The sequence below is a fragment of the Chrysochloris asiatica genome, unplaced genomic scaffold (assembly GCF_000296735.1).
Source record: "Chrysochloris asiatica unplaced genomic scaffold, ChrAsi1.0 scaffold00002, whole genome shotgun sequence".
Classification (NCBI taxonomy): domain Eukaryota; kingdom Metazoa; phylum Chordata; class Mammalia; order Afrosoricida; family Chrysochloridae; genus Chrysochloris; species Chrysochloris asiatica.
Window position 1 is genome coordinate 19,229,780 of NW_006408520.1, and position 21,081 is coordinate 19,250,860.

At 36.2% G+C, this 21,081-nt stretch overlaps 1 protein-coding gene across 1 annotated transcript in view; it reads right to left on the reverse strand.

Moving 5' to 3' along the window:
• Positions 1-21,081, reverse strand: part of CCDC18 (coiled-coil domain containing 18) — a 209,898-nt gene that overhangs the window by 48,578 nt on the left and 140,239 nt on the right. The window contains exons 15-17 of the mRNA XM_006831049.1: positions 14,553-14,669; positions 9,543-9,710; positions 3,144-3,286 (exon numbers count right to left, since the gene is read on the reverse strand). Of these exons, the coding sequence (XP_006831112.1) occupies positions 3,144-3,286; positions 9,543-9,710; positions 14,553-14,669 (428 nt within the window). The remainder of the gene's footprint in view (positions 1-3,143; positions 3,287-9,542; positions 9,711-14,552; positions 14,670-21,081) is intronic.

Sequence of the window (21,081 nt, forward strand, 5' to 3'; positions counted from 1 at the left end):
CTATCACATAATTCACAATAAAACATTTAAGAAAAAACAAAACAAAACAAAACAAAAATGTCAGTATGACTGGCTACTACAAGAATACACAAACTGTTAGCTGGGAAGCCATCAAGGTAAGCAATCAAGTTCCTTCAGGACAAACTCCCCTCTAAGACTGAAACTCAAAGGGAACACATGAACAGGCATGTAAGCTTGCTGGCAACAACAGTGGTCTACTGGTGAGTGGAAGAGGGGGAAAGGCAGCAATGAAGAAATGGGCTGAGTTCAACCACAGTCCATTGACTTCTGTTGACCTGGAGATGAGCGAGAGAAGAGTAATGGCTGGTTGGTCCAATGTGTGATGAGACCTGGGGACACTTGAGACCATGGACAAGGACATAGCCACAGAGGGATAGAGCTAAGAACAAAGCATCCAGCTGACATGAAGTGAGGGGAGATACACAAGAACACCCAAACTGGAAGACAGTATCCATTTGACCTAGCTTTGATGGTTTGATAATCAGAACTCGACTAGAGGAAGATTATGAGAAAAAAAAAATTATTTTTTTTTTTGATAAAGGAAACAAGGATAAATTGCTACAATTTGATGAACCTGACCTATACTCATGGAGGTGGTGGTTATGTGCTGTGGAGTCGGTTCCGACTCATATCGACCCTGTACAGGGTAACCAAGGCTGTAAATCTTTACGGGAGCAGAAAGCCTCATCTTTCATGGATGTATCAAGTACCAAAGCTATCCCCTCTGTACACAGGGTAGATAGGGATAGGCAACTTAGACATTGGCTTCCTAAAATAAGGGGGCGATAAAGGCATGAAGTGATTGGCTTTCAAGGTTTCAAGAGGGAGTGTAAGAGTGTGTGTGGGGAGAAAGAGTTCCCACTGGATAGTTTTCATCTTATCTAGAGGGGTCTGTTGAAAAGAGATGGGGATAAGATTTGTATGATTCAATAGTAAATAATTGTTATCATGACTAATCGCGACTGTCTCAAATGTAAAGGTAGAAGTTTTGTGACAAAAACAGGGGAGTAGTTAATCTTACAGTCCAGAAACAGAGGACCCTAGGACCATCAAGAGAGGAACGCACAAATAGAATGTGGGACCTTATCCAGAGAAGTAGCAACACTAGAGACGGAGGCAGAGATGTGGACATGGTGAAAGGGAGCGGCTGAGGACTCTAGATTCGTGGGAAGAGAGGGACGAAGAGCTGGTAGTCAGGAGGCAGACTTGCAGAATGTGCCGTTTGGAGGTGTAAATTATTATATATGCCTCAGTGGATTGTTTTTTGTTTTTAAAAAAAGCTAAAGTGAATAGAGAGAAATACTGTTAACTGATGGTACATGGAGGGGATTATAATCATTGTAATGAAACAAGATGTATGAATTGTTGAATGTAAAACTGATGATCTGCCCTGTAAACTTTCACTTAATCTACAATGAAAACCTTAAAAAAAAGACAGTGGTAGACTTGATTGATTAGAGGCCCTTTTATTGTTGTTGTTAAGTGCCACCAAGTCAGTTCTTACCCACAGCAATCCTGTATAGAGTTTCCAAGGAGCAGCTGGTGAGCATGAACTGCTGACCTTATGGATCAAACCGATTTTGCAGTCCATCGTATTAACCTACAATGCCACGCCAGGACTCCAGAGGTCCTTTTGTTGTTGTTGTTGTTAAGTGCCGTAGAGTCAGTTCCAACCCATAGCAACCCTGAACAGGGTTTCCGAGGCTGTAAATCTTTACGGGAGCAGAAAGCCTCATCTTTCTCCGGCGGAGCAAGCTGGTAGTGTCAAACTGCTGACCTTGAGATCCACAGCCCCATTCATAACCACTACACTACCAGAGCTCCTTAGAGGTCCTTTTAGGGGTCAAGAATTGTTGAATTTGAGGTATTAAAGGAAATGAGTTTAGGAATAGGTGCATAAATATTTAGTTTAACAAGAGAACATCAATATGAAAATGATAAGATTTAAGGTAAACAATTGAAGTGGTGAAGATAGTTTCTAGAAATTGGAATGAGGTGAGATTAGAGCAGGATATATAGTTTTTTGGGAATCAGTGTGAGAGATAAAGGTTGACCTGCAAATGCAGGGCTAGTTGTGGCATCTGGTATAAATAAGAATAAAGTTATAAAGTGATTGTTGCTGTTTAGTGCAGTCAAGTCAGTTCCAATTCATAGAGACCCTGTATAGGATTTCCTAGGAATGGCTGCTGAGTTTGAATGCTGACTTTGCAGTTCAAAACAACTTTGCAGTCTAGTGCTTATCCTACAGTGCCATACCAAGACTCCTATAGTATGATTTGGTGGTAGTTGTGTGCCAGCAATTCAGTTCTGACTCAAAGCGACCCTGTATAGGATTTCGGAACCTGTAAATCTTAACAGGAGCAGAAAGCCTCATCTTTTTCCTGAGGAGCAACTGGTAGATTCGAATTGCTGACCTGTGTTTTGCAGCCCAGTTCATAATTCACTATGCTACCAGGGCTCCTTATAATGTGATTGATGTTGTTGTTAAGTGCCATGGAGTCAGTTCCAACTCATAGCGACCCTATATAGGGTTTCCAAGAAGGATTAGTGAGCTTGAACCACCAACCTTGTGGTTCAAACCATCCTTGCAGTCCAGCGCATCAACCCACAGTGCCACACCAGGGCTCCTACTCTTTGTGAATTCAAGGTAGGCATTGGTAGCCTGTAAGTGATGGTGGGCAGACATGTCAATGGAGGAAACAAGGTCTGAAGAACTGTGGTTCTAGTCTTAAACATGGGCCACCCTTTTCATCAGTAAGGGTGAGAGAGTGGAGGATATTAGAAGTAATTTGTTACTCTGCGCACATAGGCCCTATTATCTTAGCCCCTGTTGATGGGGGAGAGGTAGCCTTGAGACATAATTGTTGAGGCAGACCTCAAAATAAACCAGATGTGATTTCTGCCTTACGAAAGCTGTAATATAACAGGGTTTTAACCCATAATAAAAAAAGGTCATAATGAGGGATTTTAAACAAGTACAGACAAAATGCTATTGGAACAAAAACTGTGGAAACATTAATTCTGAAGCAAATGTTTCACTGAACATTAACTGATTTTTGAAACTCAGATACTTCTGATATTGAAACAGGAAGGTAACAAAAATTGCAATATTCATATTTTACCTGGCAGTACCAGTGAGCTCAATAATTTTGTGCCGTTTTAAATCTGCTTCATGTAGAGCTGCTTCACATTTCTCTTCCATTTTTCTTAACTTTTCGGTTGAACTTTCCCTTTGCTTTTGAAGCTCTTGTTCCAGTTTTGATACCTTGTGTAAAGCAGTTTTAGTAAGTATTTTAAAGTCACAATTCATTCTTTAGAAGAAAAGTATTTATGTAAATAAGTAGCCAAGTCTATCATTCAATTTCAAAATTGAAATACAAAAGTTAAAAGTATAGATCAGGACATAATGGTTTGGAAATATAAAAGTAAAATTTAAATTGAAAAAAAATATAAAGATAATTCATATACAAATTTAGAGAATGGGTTACATTATAATATTAAAACAGGACTTAAAGAATTGAGCAAAATAGTTGTAAATGTGCCCTTTTTACTGCCTCCATTTAAAATGTGCTGTCTTCTCTTGTCAAATTATGTTATTTTTCTTCTTCACAACAACATTTCAGTATCTTTACAAGCAAGGATTCCCATATTCTGACATCTAATCTTTCCACTTTCCTTTGGTCCCAATTTGTTGATGTCCACTCCTCATTCTGTTATAGTACAATAAAGGAGGTATTCTTCCTTCTATGTAAGTCAAACAGCTTTATAGGTGTTCCAGATACAGTAAAGTAGCTATGGATTGAATCCAGAACTATAACCTAACTAACCTAATTATTTGCTGTCAAGTTGATGCCAATTCATGGTGACTCCATTTGTGCAGAGTAGAACTGTGCTCCATAAGGTTTGAGAAGCAGGTCATGAGGACTTTATTTCAATGTGCCTCAGGGTGGGTTCAAACCATCAACATTGTGGTTCATAGTTGAGCACATAAATGTTTACACTACCCAGGGGCTCCTCCTATTTTTGACTGTCAATATTCTCATCTCTATCTTCTATCTTTTTATTTATGCAGTTTTATATATGCTAATATTTAAATATGTTTAAGACTCTCCAAGAGTCCTGATGTGGCACTGTAGGATACGTACTGGACTGCTAACCACAAGGCAGGCAGTGCAAACCCACCAGCCACTCCTTGGAAATGTATACAGAGTCGCTATGAGTTTGAAATGACTCAACAGCATTTTAACAACAAAACTTTCCTATCTATTTTCCTTCATATCTCTACTTCCTCCAATGACCACTCTTTCTCTCCTTCCCTTCAATTTCTCAAAAAATTTTCAACACTTATTTTCTTACTTTCCATTTATCTTTAACCCATAGCAATCTAGCCATTCTATAGAAACTGAAATTGTATCACCAACGACATGTTGTTATTGGTGCCTTTGAGTTGGTTCTAACTCATGCAACCCTATGACCAAGAGCATCACTGAGTCCACTGTGGCAGCCACTGTGTCAATCCATCTTGTGAGATCTTCCTCTTCTTTGCTGACCCTCTACTTTATGAAGCATGATGTCCTTATCCAGGGACTGGTCCCTCCTGATAACATGTTCAAAAGAGTATGTGAGATGAAGTCTCACCATCCTCGCTTCTAAGAAGCATTCTCACTGTACTTCTTCTAAGGCAAATCTGTTTGTTCTTAAGCAGTCCCTGAGATATTCAGGATTCTTCTTCAACCCCATAATTCAAAGGCATCAATTTTTCATCAATCTTCCTTAATCACTGTTCAACTTTTGCATGTATATGAGATTGAAAATACCATGGTTTGGATCAGGTACACTTTAATCCTCAGAATGACAGGTTTGCATTTTAACATTTCTAAGAGATCTTTTGCAGCTGCTTTTCCCAATTCAATACATCCTTTGATGTTTTGACTGCTACTTCCATGGGTGCTAGTTGTAGATCTACATAAAATCACTAATGCCAAAGATGAAGAAATTGAAGCTGGTAGCAAAGTGGTTATGTATTGGGCTGCTAATGTCATGGTCAGCAGTTTGAAACTACCAGCTGTTCCACAGGAGTAAGATGAGGCTTTCTGCTCCCATAAAGATTTACAGCCTCAGAAATCCTGTACAGGATTGCTATGAGTCAGAACTGACTCCATGGCACATAATAACAACAACAAACCAAATTCTGCAGTCTGAAATTGATCAAACATGCACTCAAGATGCACCAATCATAGGAATGCAAAAGCTGGAAACAGAAAAAGGCCAGTAGTTGGAAAATATGGCCTTGGTTACACAAACAAAGCAGATCACATGAAAGATTTCTGAAAGCTAACGACCTATTCATTGCAAATATTTATTTTTTTTAACATGAAAGAAGACTATACACCTTAACCTCACCAGATGGAATTCACAGGAATCAATTCAACTACATCTGTGCAAAGAGACAATGAAGAAGCTCAATAGCATCTGTCAGAGGAAGAACAGGGGCCAACTGCAGAACAGAATATCAATTGCTCATATGCAACTTAAAGAAGCTGAAGAAAATTAAAAGAAGTCCACCTAATCCAAAGTACAATCTGGAATACACCTCACCTGATCTTAGAGACCACCTTCAAGAATAAATTTGAGGCACTGAACACTAGTGATTGAAGGCCAGATGAGTTGTGGGATGACATTAAGACATCATGAATGAAGAAAACAAGAGGTCACTAAGAAGACAGGAAAGAAAGAACAAAATGGATGTCAAAAGAGACTCAGGAACTTACTCTTGAACATTGCTTTTTTTTAAAAAAAAAACAAAATACACCAGAACATTTTATTGTGAACTGAGTGAAGGTTTACATCAACAAATAATATACTTTGTTTTACCTCAATGATTGCAATCCCCTCCATGCAACAATAATTATCCCGCTTCTTCCCTGTGGTTCCTATTTTCATTCCACTCACTTTCCCGTCCTTTCTCAACTTTGTCCTTAGGTACCTGCTGCCTTTTTGATTTTGAATGACTGACAAACATTACAAATCAATGCTGGAAGCACTCATTTGTCTATGCCAAGAAATTTGGAAGGCAGCTATGTGGCCAACCGACTGGAAGGTATCCATATTTATACTCACGTACGACCTGTACAAAGGAGCTCTGGTAGTGTAGTGGTTACGAGTCAGGCTGTGAACCTTAAGGTCAGCAGTTCAAAACTACCAGCCACTCCGCGGGAAAAAGATGAGGCTTTTTGCTCCCGTAAAGATTTACAGCCTCGGAAACCCTGTACAGGGTCGCTATGGGTCAGAATTAACTCAACAGCACTTAACAACAACAAGGACCTGCACAAAGACTGAAAGACGGTCATTTAAATAGAAAAAGGGGATACTGCATGGTTTAAAATCAGGAAAGGTGTATGTCAGGGTTGTATCCTTTGGCCATACTTATTCAATTCATATGCTGAACAAATAATCCAAGAAACTGGACTACATGAAGAACATGGCTTCAGGATTGGAGGACTCATCAACAACCAAAGCATGCAGATAACATAATCTTGCTTGCTGAAAATGAAGAGAAATTGAAGTACTTACTGATGAAGATCAAAGACCAGTGACCTACATGTTGCTAATTCCAGTGGACATTTCTCAAGCCTCATTTTACTTGACACTGATTGTAACAACCTGGGACACCAATGACCATTCCTTCCTTCTTGAAATACTTAGTTTGGCTTTCATAAACCTCATTCCTCAGGGATCTGTCCAAATTGAACTTAATCTTCTGATCTACACTTTCTTCTTATGTAATCTGTCATTCCATGTTTTCCATGAGCATCTATATAACTGCTCCGGACTTACATCCTCCTTGATCTTTTCCTAAAACCTCTCACTGAAAAACTAAACACAGAGAAATCGTTAATATCCACTGCTCCAACTCAAGTTACAAAAATAAAATTACAATACCCAGGTAAAAAATAAAAGGAATCAAAGAAAATCTTGAATTTCCCACCCTATTCTTGATTAAGCTGTAAACCCCAAACAGAAAGAATCCAAAGATGAGTTACACTCTAACATGATCCAACTTGGAATCTATGTATAATGGAACACCCAAATACTGAAGATATTTTTAGATGAAAACTTTTTTGGGCCTTCAAAGAAGTTAAAAAAGACACAAAGTCATTTAAAACAAAGATCGTGAAGCAATAAAAGTGCCAAAGGACAAATACAAATGAGCTAGTAGAGTTAAGGAAAGAAGAATTAAGGGGGGCGGGGGGAAGCCCACACCATAAAACCGTTATAGAAATTTAACAAAAAAACAAAAACTTTAGATTGTACAAGAATTAGAAGAAGAGATGTTTCAGAATAAAGTCATGCAGGAGGCATAGCAAGAAAAAAGTATACACTTTAACAAAAGGGGCAGACAGCATAAGAGACGTCTCTTAAAAAACAAAACAGAATACCTGTTTGATGTTTTGAAAAGAGATTCTTTAGTTCTACTGCAGAGACTGGAATCCTGATGTGGCACTGTAGGATAAGCACTGAACTGCTAACTGCAAGGTCAGCTGTTCAAACCCACTAGTCTCTCCTCGGAAACACTATGAAGTGTCTCTAAGTGACTTCACTATAAAGTGTCTCTAAGTGACTTGATGTCACTAACAACAACTGGAGAGGTTGAGGATGAATTAAGAGTCAGCAGATAAAACCCCATATAAATGACAAAAAGAGGGCTGACATTGTACAATTCATCAATTTCTGGAAAGTTTAATTTCTTGTGAAAAGTGAAAAGTAAACAAAAATGTGAAATATTTGTTTAAAGAATTCAGAAAAATTGCAAAAATGATTAAATTCTAGCATAAAATTACCTATCATTCCTTCATTGGAATATTAATTTAGTTTTAGAAATAAATAGCAGAAGCATTTTCCTTTGGGATTTTTCTCTTAATGCAGTACTTTGACACTTCTTTAGGGATAAACACATAATGTTCTGATCCAAAAAGGAAATGGGAGACATGATTCAGGTAGACTGCACTTGGGTCCAAGCAGAAATAGAAAGCTTGAATAAAGGATTCTACGTTATACCTATGTTGTATAGAATGATGAAAATATGATCATAATATTAGAGATGTAGGTTGGATTATATAGGAATTGTTGTTGTTGTTGTCAAGTGCCACTGACAAACCTTGTGGTTCAAATCGACCTTGCAGTCCAGTGCATTAACCCACAACTCACAGCACCATACAGGAATAGAACTATATATTTTTCACAAATATGGAATTTATCTTATTTTATGGAATCAGTACTATCCATTTTTACTTTTTATGCTTTTATGACTTGTGTTTTCTAGCTTATCTGATTTATGTTTGCCTTTTTTTGTGTGTTTTTTTAAACTTTCTATTGTGAATTAGGTCACTGTGAGTCAGAACCAACTCAACGATACTTAACAACAATTGTGAATTGGAGGTGTAGCATAAGCACTCAACCACAAGGTGGTTTAATTCAGCAGCTGCTTCTCCGAAATCCTATACAGGGTTGCTGAGTTGGAACTGACTTGATAGCACTTAACAATAACAACAACTATGAGTTAAGTGAAGGTTTACAGAGCAGATGATCAGTTTTACATTCAGCAAATCATTACAATGATTGCATTCTTTTCCATGTACCATCAGCTAACAGTAGTTACCTCTATTTTCTTTAATTCTTGCATTTCTCCCTGTGTCTTCTGCTACCTTCATCTTTCCTCTGCCAAGCTCCCTCTTGTATATTGCCTATCCTGTCATGCATGTTAACATGTATCTACCTTCTAGCCTGTAAATAATTCCTCCTCTCCACCCCTCATCCAACCAGTAAGCATCATAGAATGTTTCATTTCGCAAGAAAATATTTTCTTAACTTTTTACAGCAGTAGTCTCGTATAGTATTTGTCCTTTCGTGACTGACTAATTTTACTCAGTATAATGAATGTCCTCCAGGTTCATCCATACTGTGAGATGTTTGCAGATTCACTGCTACTCTTCAGTGTTGTATAAATATTCCATTGTGCGTAATTTTTCAGAGTTTGTTTAACCATTCTTCTGCTGATGGGCATTTAGGCTACTTCCATCCATCTTTTTACTCTTATCAATAGTGCTACAATGAGCATGGCTATGCATATAGTTCTCTTTCTTGAGGATATTCACCAAGTAGGGGGATGGCTGGGTCATACGATATTTCTATTTCCAACTTTTTGAGAAAGCGCCATGTTTTCCATGATGTTGCATGTACCATTTTAAAGTCCCAACAGCAATGTAGTCTTTCAACACCTTTGCCAGCATTTGTTGTTTCTGTTTTTATGAACTTTACTATTAATGGTGGAGTAATATTGGAATGTATGAAATCAGATTCTAAATAGCAATTTATGTAGTTAACCAATAATCTATGAGCAATACGGAGGGGCTTCAAAAAGTTCATGGGAAAATTCCACTTTCCAGGAACTTTATCAAGCTCCCTCACATTAAAAATTTTCTATTTATACAAATAAAACCATTTTGGACAATAATATATACCTGTTTCTCAAGTTTCGTTTGAATGTCTTCTAGTTCTCCATTCCTAATTGTCTCTTGTTGTAACATTTGCTGTTGCTGCTGAAGAGTATGCTGTAGGATAACATTTTGCTCAGTAGTCTCTTGAAGACTGTGATTTTTAATCTTTAGTTCCTTCTGTAAGCAATATACCTAAGAAATATATTACATGAAATGTTTGAAACAAAATATCAAAGCTTTCTTCATTATTTGGTATCCCCACCACTTGTCATGTTAAGCAATTGTTCTCAAGGTTATGCTGTCATATGAAAAGGCAGGGTTCATTTCTGACAAGGAGATGTGTTCCCATTTGCATGGTTGGTCCCTGGCTGGCATCTGGGAACAAGGTTTGCAAATATTCCCTAAGTGATAAAACTATTTTGCCTACCTGGGGCACTGAAACTTGCTTCCCTTTTGACATTCTAAAATTTTAATATTTCCAACTTTTTGAGAAAGCGCCATGTTTTCCATGATGTTGCTGTACCTTATCACTGGGCCTGTGATCCACCCTCAATAAAATCCCTGAGCTTTGCAACTTAGGAAGCAAGCTTGCATGGGAAGAAACACAGCACATGTGTTGCTGTATTTTGCTGCTACACGAATGAACATGTTTTGTGTGACCCCTCCCAGCAGGAGAAAGAGAATACAGAAAGCCATGAATTCCTCGAGGCACCTGATGTATGTCTTTCCCCTTTATTGATTGTTAGAATGCACTGTAACCACGCAAGCAAAGCATAAATGTTACGTACTATTTGTTCTATTAGAATTGTTAGTGTTGTTTATAACCCCAGCAAAGCATTCCTGAATATTCACATTCCAAAACACAGATAAAGTAATGATAATAAATAACTAAAAAAAATTGGCTCATTCACCCAAAATACGTATAGGAATCAAATATGGTACCTAAAACTTCTTTAAAAGATAACTTTTAAGGTTATCTGGGAACATCTACTTAGACAAAAAGCAAGCTCTTTGTCCTAGTAAAGTGAATCCTGAAAATTTGCCAATATACGTTATCTTTAAAATATTATAAATAATATATATGACTTAATATATGTTTTATATTGTTCACCCAAAATGGGAAGGATGAGTAAATTATGGTATCTCAATATGATTTTAAATGATTAAGTCATATGAAGTCACACTTAAAAAAACAGTGGCAAACAAAAGTTTTTAAAACTATATTAAGCAAAAAAGAGAAATTCATATTTTACTTATATGCACGAAACTATGGAAGTATACATGCAAACAGAAAAAAATTAAAAGAGGTGAATGAAGTATTAGAGAGTGGATTGTAACTGAATCGTCTTTAAATGTTTCCTTTTATTGCTGCATATATAATAATTTTTTTAAAATAAAGGAAAATAAAGGTATTCCTTTATAAGCAAAGCACCTTTCCAATAAATAGTATTGCAGAAGAAACTCCTCAAAATGATGGAAGAAAATCCCAACCCGATTCTTCTTCCTGATTACCCAACACTGCTGCAGTCAGCAGCATTATGGAGGACTTAGGGACCAAATACTTTGCTTATGATGATGATGATATTGTAACTTGGAGCAACACTAGCTATCACAGGCAACTTGACCAATTTCTAGTCCTATTACTGTAGCTCTGTTTTATGCTGGTTTGTATTATTTTTTTCTGCATTAAAATGATTTATTTAGTATAAATACGTACAGTATCACTTGTTTTTCTTAGTTTTTTTTTTTCCCTCTGCTAGCTCCCTACAAAAATGAAGATGATTCTTCCGCAGTGGTTCATTTCTTATAGAATTGACTCGCCTGAGAGGCTCATACACTACTTCTCCTTTACTAGAACATCTGTCTCACACTTAATTGTCTATTCGAAGGAAAATGGACAGGAAGATTAAGATAAGACAAAATAAAAGAAAAAAGGTAGGAATTAAGCAAAACACCAAGAAAATCATATTATATAACAGAGATATCTTCTTTCAATTATCTAACTACTGGCAAAATACTTTGAATTACATATGAGAAGGCTTCAGAAAGTCTGTGGAAAAATGGAATTGAAAGATATGAAATCTTCCCAAGAACTTCTGAAGCCTGTTCATATATTCAAGTATTGAACATGTTTTTTGTATCACAAATAGTAATTTACAAAAACTACCTGTATCTATCAAATTTATACTGACAATTCATTGCATTACTCGTTAACTTCTAGTTGGTTTCACTTTCAAAGTCAATGCAGGACAAATCATTTTCATATTACATTTTCTATACTATATTTATTATTGCATCCAGAGAATAAAAATTTCCCAGATGATTATTTCATAATCAAATCATAATTATTTTATAAGTAAAATTTTAAGTAACATTTGTTATAAAATTTACTTTATAATTACTTTATCTAGTATTCATATATATTCAAAGAAGTAGCACTCTCATAACTGTTGCTTAAAATTTTAAATATACCACAGATAAATTATTGATTGATATGTTGCCAACTTCTCAAAGTTTAACAAAGTTTAATGATATTTATAAAAAAAATGACTACTTTTATGATCATTCTTTATGTAATGCTCATGTTGATAATGCAACTTTGTATGAATGCATAATTTTATGATTTTAAAAGATTTAAAAAAGCATTTCAATATGGAATAGATATATCTTTTAAAAATTTAGTATACAAAGTCAAACTTAAGTTAATCACAAATATGTTCACTCACTACTCAGAAAAGCTGGAGGAAACCCTAATTGTAATAGTGATATTGTTACGACAAAAGAATATTCAACTATTATTAATAAAAAGAGAGGAATTACACCATTTGTCCTGAGATAATTAGTCTGACTACAGAGGTCTTTTACTAATTATACAAACATCTCGCTGAGTCAAAAGCTTGAAGGGAAATACTGCAGTGGATAAACCTACGCTTTCACAACTAACTTTCTACCAACATGTTCTGGGACCCCCTAGTATATAATTTGGGAGTATCCACTTATTTAAAAGATTAAAGCATCTTTACAACATCCATATCATTAACAAAATGGATGCACTTTAAAATAAATAAAATTTCCAAACCCAAACTCTCTCACAACTATGCTATTATAAGGTATTCATTATATTAATTAGCATAAAAAAGTTTTCTTTCTAAGAAATTATAATTTGTGCTAAACACAATTAAATAATAAATAAATAGTATTGTGATTAAAGATGACCCTTCAGGACTTCTAGTAGGTAAAGTAAATCAATGAATGTGTATCTGAACTAACAATTAAAAAATCCTTATGACTAACCTTGTTAACTTATTCCCTAGTCTGGTCGTCTACCTGCTATAAACACTTCTGAGTTAATTCAAGTCTGGTTTGTATTTCTAGCTGTCTTGGAAATCGTTCTAAGTTTTGTGCATAAATGCCTATTGTTCAACCTAGACTCTGACATTGTTTCTAATAACTCAAAGTCCAAAGTCCAAAAAAGTCTCCTATTTTGAACTCTGGAGTCCTGGTATGGTGCTGGAGGATAAGCACTGGACTGCTCACCACAAGGCTGGCAGTTCAAATCCACCAGCTTCTCCTAGCAAACCCATAACAGGGTCACTATGAGTCAGAAATGACTTGACGGCCCGTAACAACAGCAGCAATAAATATTACAAACTCTGTCTGACTCTAAATTCTTTCTCTGGCACTTCTAAAGCTACACTTACATGATACACTTATGGTTAATGAGTTGGCCAACTACATTGTTAAACTATACAGCTATTCTGCTCTGCTCTGTTCATTGCAGGAAACTATGTTTCCTAGGCTCCTGCGTCTCTGGATTCCAATGGGATGGACAAGTAGCAGCAGTCCTCTTCCTCTAAGGCCCAGGTTCCCTCAAGAACCTTTCTCTGTGGCCCCAGCTCCAACTAGGCTGAATAAGGATGGTAATGGGTCCCTGTTTATGCTAATCTGAGTCACCTAAGCTTCCTGTGCTTGGCTTCTTTTCCATCACATGTGTATCATTCCCTGTATAAAATTCCCTCCATCTGAAAGATACAGAAAGGTTTTTGTCTTTCTGGCTGGATATTTCTGATCTATTCAAGTTAACCTAAATTAAGAAATGTCAGGGATTATCTCTAAAATTATAAGATTTAAATACATAAATAATAAATTCTAACAAAGAAATAAAGGAATATTTTAGATTAGTCCTTGAAAACATTAATGAGTGCCTATGGAAACCCTATACAGCGTTGCTATGGGTTGGAACCAATTTGACAGCACTTAACAACAACATTATGCTGAAAGCAAAATGCTAGCAATTGAGGATACAAAAATGAATAAAATTACTCATATATCTTTACTGCGAAATTCATCTCAGAAAAGAAAGTTGCACTTTTAAAACTAATTTTCAATCCTTCACACATCTAGAAGGAACAATAAAAAAATAAAAAAAAATTTTCATGCATGTGTTTACCATCCTGTTTCAAATCTTTACATATTTCTGGATATATTCCCACTCTCCCTTCCATACCCATTCAGTCTGTGTATCTGTCCATTTTTCTATCTGCAGGATACTGTTGTTACAAGGTTGTGTATGTAACTATTCTCTTTAGTTTTTGCATTCCTCTCCATCAACCTTCTGCCAACTTCCCTCTTGAATATTCCCTTCCCCGTCTCCCAAGTTAACATGTGTCTATTCTCAGACCAGTAAACAATAACAAAACGGAAATTTAAAAAAAGATTTTAATTTTCTCAATCTAAAATAATGTGATGTTATTCATTTAACATTAGAATTACTCTTTGAGATAGTAATGATTTATTCTTCTAATTCCCTAAATATAAAGAAAAGAACCATAATTTAAAAAGTGTTATTACCTTATGCCACATTGAAACAATGTTTGTTTCTTATAGAATAAAAACTTGGAATTCACATCTTACTGGGAAATTTTCTTATTATCAGATACATAAAGATGTACTTTTGAAGTATTCTGAAAATAAACAATATCTGGGAAATAAATCACTTGAAAAAATAAAATATATATGGAAATGTAAATTTACCTCTTCAGATTTCTTCTTTAGCTGTTTTTCAAACTTTTCTTTATTTCCTTCCAATTGATTCAAATGCAAGGCAAGTTCTTCCTTACAAATTTCCAATGCTGAATCAAGTTGTCTTACCTAAGCAGGTAAACATTTTAAAGAGGAAAGCAACTAATATTACTTTGGGTTATTAAATGCTTACTATTATACAGATTTATCTCCTAATGTTATATCACTGCTTCACATAGTGAGTTAATAGGCCTACTTAGTATATGAAATGCAATTATGGAAGAGATTCATTGAGAAAATGAGCTCTACACTGCAAATCAGGAAACCAAAGAATGGAATCCTGAAAATAAGCAGAAGTTGAACAAGTGAATGACATGTCAGGATGAAGAGTGTGTTCACAGAGGCCAAGGCACTATGAGAAGGAAAAGTGAGAAGCTTAGGGTAACCAGAAGTAACATTCACAGGAGATGAGCATTTGGAAATAAAATTGGCAAGACAATCTGGAACCAGTTGTTAAGAACCTATAAGCCAAAAACCCTAAAACATTTTCTAAAAATAGTAATTAAGTCTACTCCTTATGCCTCCCTGAACAAGAAATATAATAAAGTGAATACAAACTGGTATACTGTGTTACCGATGCTAAGGTATAAATATTTTGACTATGTTGAAATTGCTGAGAAAATAAAAACATTTTGGCCAGCTAGAGGAAAAAAAACCTAGAAAAAGGCTGGTTTTGCTTTGAATCAGTGAACTTTTTTTTTTTTGAAAGATAGTGTTTATACTTGATTCAAGTGTTGATACAGTCGCAAATGCTTTCTTCTATCTTAATATTAAAAGACAAATGAACAAAAGGCAACTAAAATTCAGGACTTTTTCTCCAAGAAAAGTTAGTTCCAAGGCCACAATTGGCATACATGCTCCACATCCCATCTGCTAATAAAATGCTTGCCATACTCCTTTCCTTTCCTTGTTGTGTTGAGCTTCTCAGACATGGATTTCCTTTATTCTTAATGCTAAACGCATCCTAGTAAGCAGTCTGAAAATTGTGGAAAAAATATCAACAAGCTAAGGAGAAAAATGTTTCCTCTTGCAAATGCTATTCTATGTAATAAAATTATCCTTCAAACTCTTCTAAGACATGAAGATTTTAAAGACTGCCCCAGAAGTCTATGAATAAATGTAACCAATGTTGTTGTTAGGTGCCATCAAGTTGACTCTGACTCACAGGACCCCATGCACAACAGAATTAAACACTTCCTGGTCCTGCACCATCCTCACAATTGCTATGCGTGAGCCCACTGTTGCAGCCATAGTGTTAATTCATCTTGTTGGAGGACTTCTTTTTCACTGACTCGCTGCTTTACCAAACATGATGTCCTTTTTCAGGCACTGGTTCCTCCTGATAATATCTCCAAAGTTTGTGAGATGAAGTCTTTCTTGCTTCTAAGCATTCTGGCTGTACTTCTTCCAACACAGATTTGATTGTTCTTCTGGCAATCCAAGGTATTTTCAACATTTTTCACCAACACCATAATTCAAATGCATCAATTCTTTCTTTGGTCTTCCTTATGCACTGTTCAACTTTTATATGCAAATGAGACTGAAAATATTACGGCTTCAGTTAGGCACACCTTAGTCCTCTATATGACATCTTTGCTTTTTAACACTTTAAAGAGGTTTCTGTAGATTTTTCCAGTGTAATATGTCATTTGATTTATTGAATGCTATTTATATAAACAATGATTGTAGAGCCAAGTAAAATAAAATCCTTGACAAGTTCAAAATTTTTTGTCCAATTATCATGATTTTTTTTACTGAGTTCGTTGAGAGGATTTTTGTTTTCTTTACATTGAGTTGTAATCCATATCAAACAGTGGATCTTTGATCTTTATCAACAAGTGGCCTCAAGATGTCTTTACTTTCAGCAAGCAACGTTGTATCATCTGCATATCACAGATTGTTAATGAGACCTCTTTACTAATATTTCTGAATGTTATGTCACTCACACTTCATTTATGAATATAACCATTAACCACTAACATATCTGTGGTTCTGAACAGGTGATTTTCTTATTAATTTGTTGAGTTGGTAGTAATTTTTAGTTTAACGTTTGTTTTGGTACTTGTACCATAGACCATGCACATAAAATTTAAAAACCCATGACTGTCAGGGTATCACTGTTATAACAGATTCAGGCAAGACTCTATTGGTTATATGGTTGTTGAAGAACAGTACATTTATATTACCTCAAAGAATTATCTCACATTTTATTTATTAACTGGTATCAAGATTACTGTTGCTAATAACGAGATGTTCTGACATGTGCCTCCTGATATGAAGCAATGGGTGAAATACAATATAATCCTTCTAGTGTTCTTGTTGACTTAGATTTTTCAAAAGATTCAGTTCATTAAAATTAAGAGGACATGGAGAGTTAAGCCTAGACTGGAGAAATCTAAAGTGAAAATACAACATGTGAATCAGAACAGAATCCTAGATTAGGGAAAGAAAAAAGAATAACCTTTCTCAAGTTTTAATGTACATACAAATCACCTTGATATCCCATTGAAATACAAATTCTGACTCAGTAGCAGGGCCAGAGCTAGGAAAAGGCAAGGAGGCACTCATTCTCAAGAATTATACAAGTGGTCAGTCCTTCATTTGTAGGCTCCTAAGAGCAAATGTCTCCTTAAATATCAGAAGCACCATATTTGCCTGACCTAAATCCAAGATCTATTCAGTTGGTCTGGGGCATGGCCTGGCATGGTACAATTCTAATAAGCTCCCAGGTGATGCTAAGGCTGTTAGTACATAGACCATATTTTGGGTAAGCAAGGCTATAAAGAATATTTTTTAATAACTGGGAAATTTTCCGTATGGACTACATTAATGTTATTAAATTCCTATAATGCAGTAATAATGGTATGCTCTTATAGGAAAAAGTTTCTATTCATTTAAGCATTAAAGGTGTAATATGCTAAGGCGTCTGCAAATTCTTTCATGTAGACTGCCAAAATGAAAAGGTATATGTGTGTATGTGCATATGCTTGCATGTGTGTGCAAGCACAGAGAGAAAAAAATGAAGTGAAAGTAGCTACAAATTAAAGTGATTCTACGAGAAAGGTACCCAGGCATACCTTATACCATTCTTACAACTTTTCTGTGGGTTTGGAATTTTTTACAGTAAAAATGAATTAAAATGGATAATCAGTTAAAATTCATAATTTTTAAAATATCCACTACTGTCTTGGATTTCTTATCTGAACAAAGCACTTGAGAGTCTGAGTGTCAGACACATAAACACACTCATTGTAGACAAACCATTTACAAATACACGTGTATACATACATGTGGTGGTGACTGTGTGTCGTGGAGTCAGTAAAAACTCATATTGACCCTGTGTAGGGTTTTCCAAGGCTGTAAATCTTTATGGAAGCAGAAAACCTCATCTTTCTCCCAAGAAACAGCTGGTAGATTCAAACTGCTGATCTTGACATTAACAGCCCAATTCAAAAACTACTACACTACCAGAACTCCTTTCACATATATGTACTTAAACATAAACAAAGGAAATCAAAACAAACCTCACTCTGTGAACCACAGATCTTTCTCCGGGGCATAGTCTAGGGCAATCAGGCTTGAGGCTACCTATCTTCATGAAGAGAAGTTCAGTTCTGACTCAATGACCACATGAGGGGCTTCTGAGGAACAGATGGTGGGCTTGAACCACCAACCTTTTAGTTAGCAGTCCAGTTCTTATCCTACAGTGCTATACAAGAACTCCAGAGGAGTTAAGTTCTTACTATTTCTTGGCATACTTTCTACTTATGAATTTCTTCAGGGGGATAAAGAAGAAACCCAGGATAGTAAGCAAAACCAAAGAAAAATTAAATACATGAGCAAATTAAATCTCTAATAAGCACCTTCACAATATTGTATTTAATAATAGGTAACATAACTTGGGAGAAAAGAGAAAGGACCAGTAGTTGGAAAATATAGCCTTGGTCATAGAAATGATGCTGGAGAACGCATGATAGAATTCTGCAAAAAAAAAATTTGTTCATTTCAAATACCTTCTTTAGACAGCATAACAGACAACTATACACCTGGACCTCGCTAGATGGGATAAGCAGAAATCAAATTGACTACATCTGTGGAAAGAGAAGATGGAAAAGCTCCACATCATCACTGAAAACAAGGTCAGGGGCAGACTGTGTAACAGACCATCAATTATTCATATGCAAATTCAAACTGAAGGTGAAGAAAATGAAAACAAGTCCACAAGAGTCAAAATATGACCTTGAATACATCCCACCTGAATTTAGAGATCATCTGAAGAACAGATTTAATATATTAAACTCTAAAGACCAAAGACCAGAAGAGTTGTGGGATGACATCAAGAACAGCATATGTGAAGAAAGCAAAAAGTTATTAAGAAGACAAGAAAGAAGGAAAAGGTCAAAATGGATGTCAGAAGAGACTCTGAAACTTGCTCACCAGCGTAGAGATGCTAAAACAAATGGAAGAAATGAGGAGGTCCAAGAGCTGAACAGAAAATTTCAAAGATCAGCTCGAGAAGATAAAGACAAATATTATAATAAAATGTGCAAAGATCTGGAATCAGAAAACCAAAAAGGAAGAACACACCTGGGGGGACTGAAGAAAAAATTCAAGTCTCCACTTTTGTTATTGAAAGATTCTCTGGGAAAATGATTGAATGATGCACAAAGCATCAAGAGAAGATGGAAGGAATACACAACGTCACTGTATGAAAAGGAAATGGTTAATGTTAAACCATTTCAAGAGGTAGCATATGATCAAGAGCCAATGATACTTAGGGAGGAAGTCCAAGATGCACTGAAGGAATTGTCAAAGAACAAGGCACCAGTAATTGATGGAACAAAAATTGAAATCTTTCAAGAAAGTGAGGTGGCACAGGAGGCACTCACTCATCTCTGCCAAGAAATTTGGAAGACAACTATCTGGCCGACTGATTGGAAGAGATCCAATTTGTGCCCATTCCAAAGAGAAGTGACCCAATGGAATGCAGAAATCATCAGACAATCTCTTTGATATCTCAAGTGAGTCAAGTTTTGCTAAAGGTAATACAGAAATGACAACAATCATACATTGACAGAAAACTTCCAGAGGTTCAAGCCAGATTCAGAAGAGGCTGTGGAATGAGAGATATCACTGCTGATGTCCGATGGATCTTGGCTGAAAGCAGAGAATATCAGAAAGATGTTTACCTGTGCTTAACGACTATGCAAAGGGTTTTAATTGTGTAAGATCATGACAAACTATGGACAACATTGCAAAGTATGAGTATTCCGGAACACTTAATTGTACTCATGAGGAATCTGTACCTGGACCAAGAAGCAGTTGTTCGAACAGAACATGGGAACACTGAATGTTTTAAAATTAAGAAACGTGTGTGACAAGGTTGTATTCTTTCACCATACTTATTCAACCTGTATGCTGAGCAAATAATACAAGAAGCTGAATTCTATGAAGAAAAACATGGCATCAGGATTGGAGGAAGACTCATTAACAACCTGCGATATGCAGATCATACAACCTTGCTTGCTGAAAGTGAAGAGAACTTAAAACATTTACTGATGTAGATCAAAGAGAACAGTATGGATTACATTCAGTATGGATTACATCTCAATGTAAAGAAAACAAATTTTTTCACCATTAGACCAATAAACAACATTCTTTTCAACGGAGAAAAGATTGAAGTTGTCAAGGATTTCATTCTTCTTGGATCAAGTATCAACACTCATCGAAGCAGCAGTCAAGAAATCAAATGATGTATTGCATTAGGCAAATCTGCTGCACAAGACCTTTTTAAAGTGTTGAAGAGCAAAGATGTCAACTTGAGGACTAAGGTGCACCTGACCCAAGCCATGGTATTTTCAATAACCTTACATGGATGCGAAAGCTGGACAGTGAAGAAGGAAGACCATAGAGGCATTGATGCTTTTGAGTTGTAGTGTTGGAGGAGAATATTGAAAGTGCCATGGGCTGCCAAAAGAACCAATAGATCTGTTTGGAAGAAGTGCAGCCAGAGTGCTCCCTTAGAGGCCAAGATGGCTGAACTTGGTCTCTCATACTTTGGACATATTGTCAGGAAGGGGCAGTTTCTGGAGAAGGATATCATGTTTGGTAAGGTGGAGGGTCAGAGAAAAAGAGGAAGACCCCCAATGAGATGGACTGGCCAGGTGGCAGCATCGATGGACTCAAGTGTGACAACAGTAGTGAGGTTGGCCCAGGATGGGACAGTTTTTTGTTCTGCTGTGCATAAGGTCGCTATGAGTCGGTGCCCGACTCAATGGCACCTAACAACAACAACAACATACTTTGTTTAGTTTATTCATTTCTTGTTACCTGCACAGAATTTCCCCATCAGTCTTTCAGCTTTCAATAAAACCAGTTGCCACTGAGATGACCAACTCATGGTGCATCTCGTGGTGTGTAAGGGAAAAACTGTGCTTTTACACACCAGCTTTTCAATAGTTGAGTTTCCAGAAGTAGGACT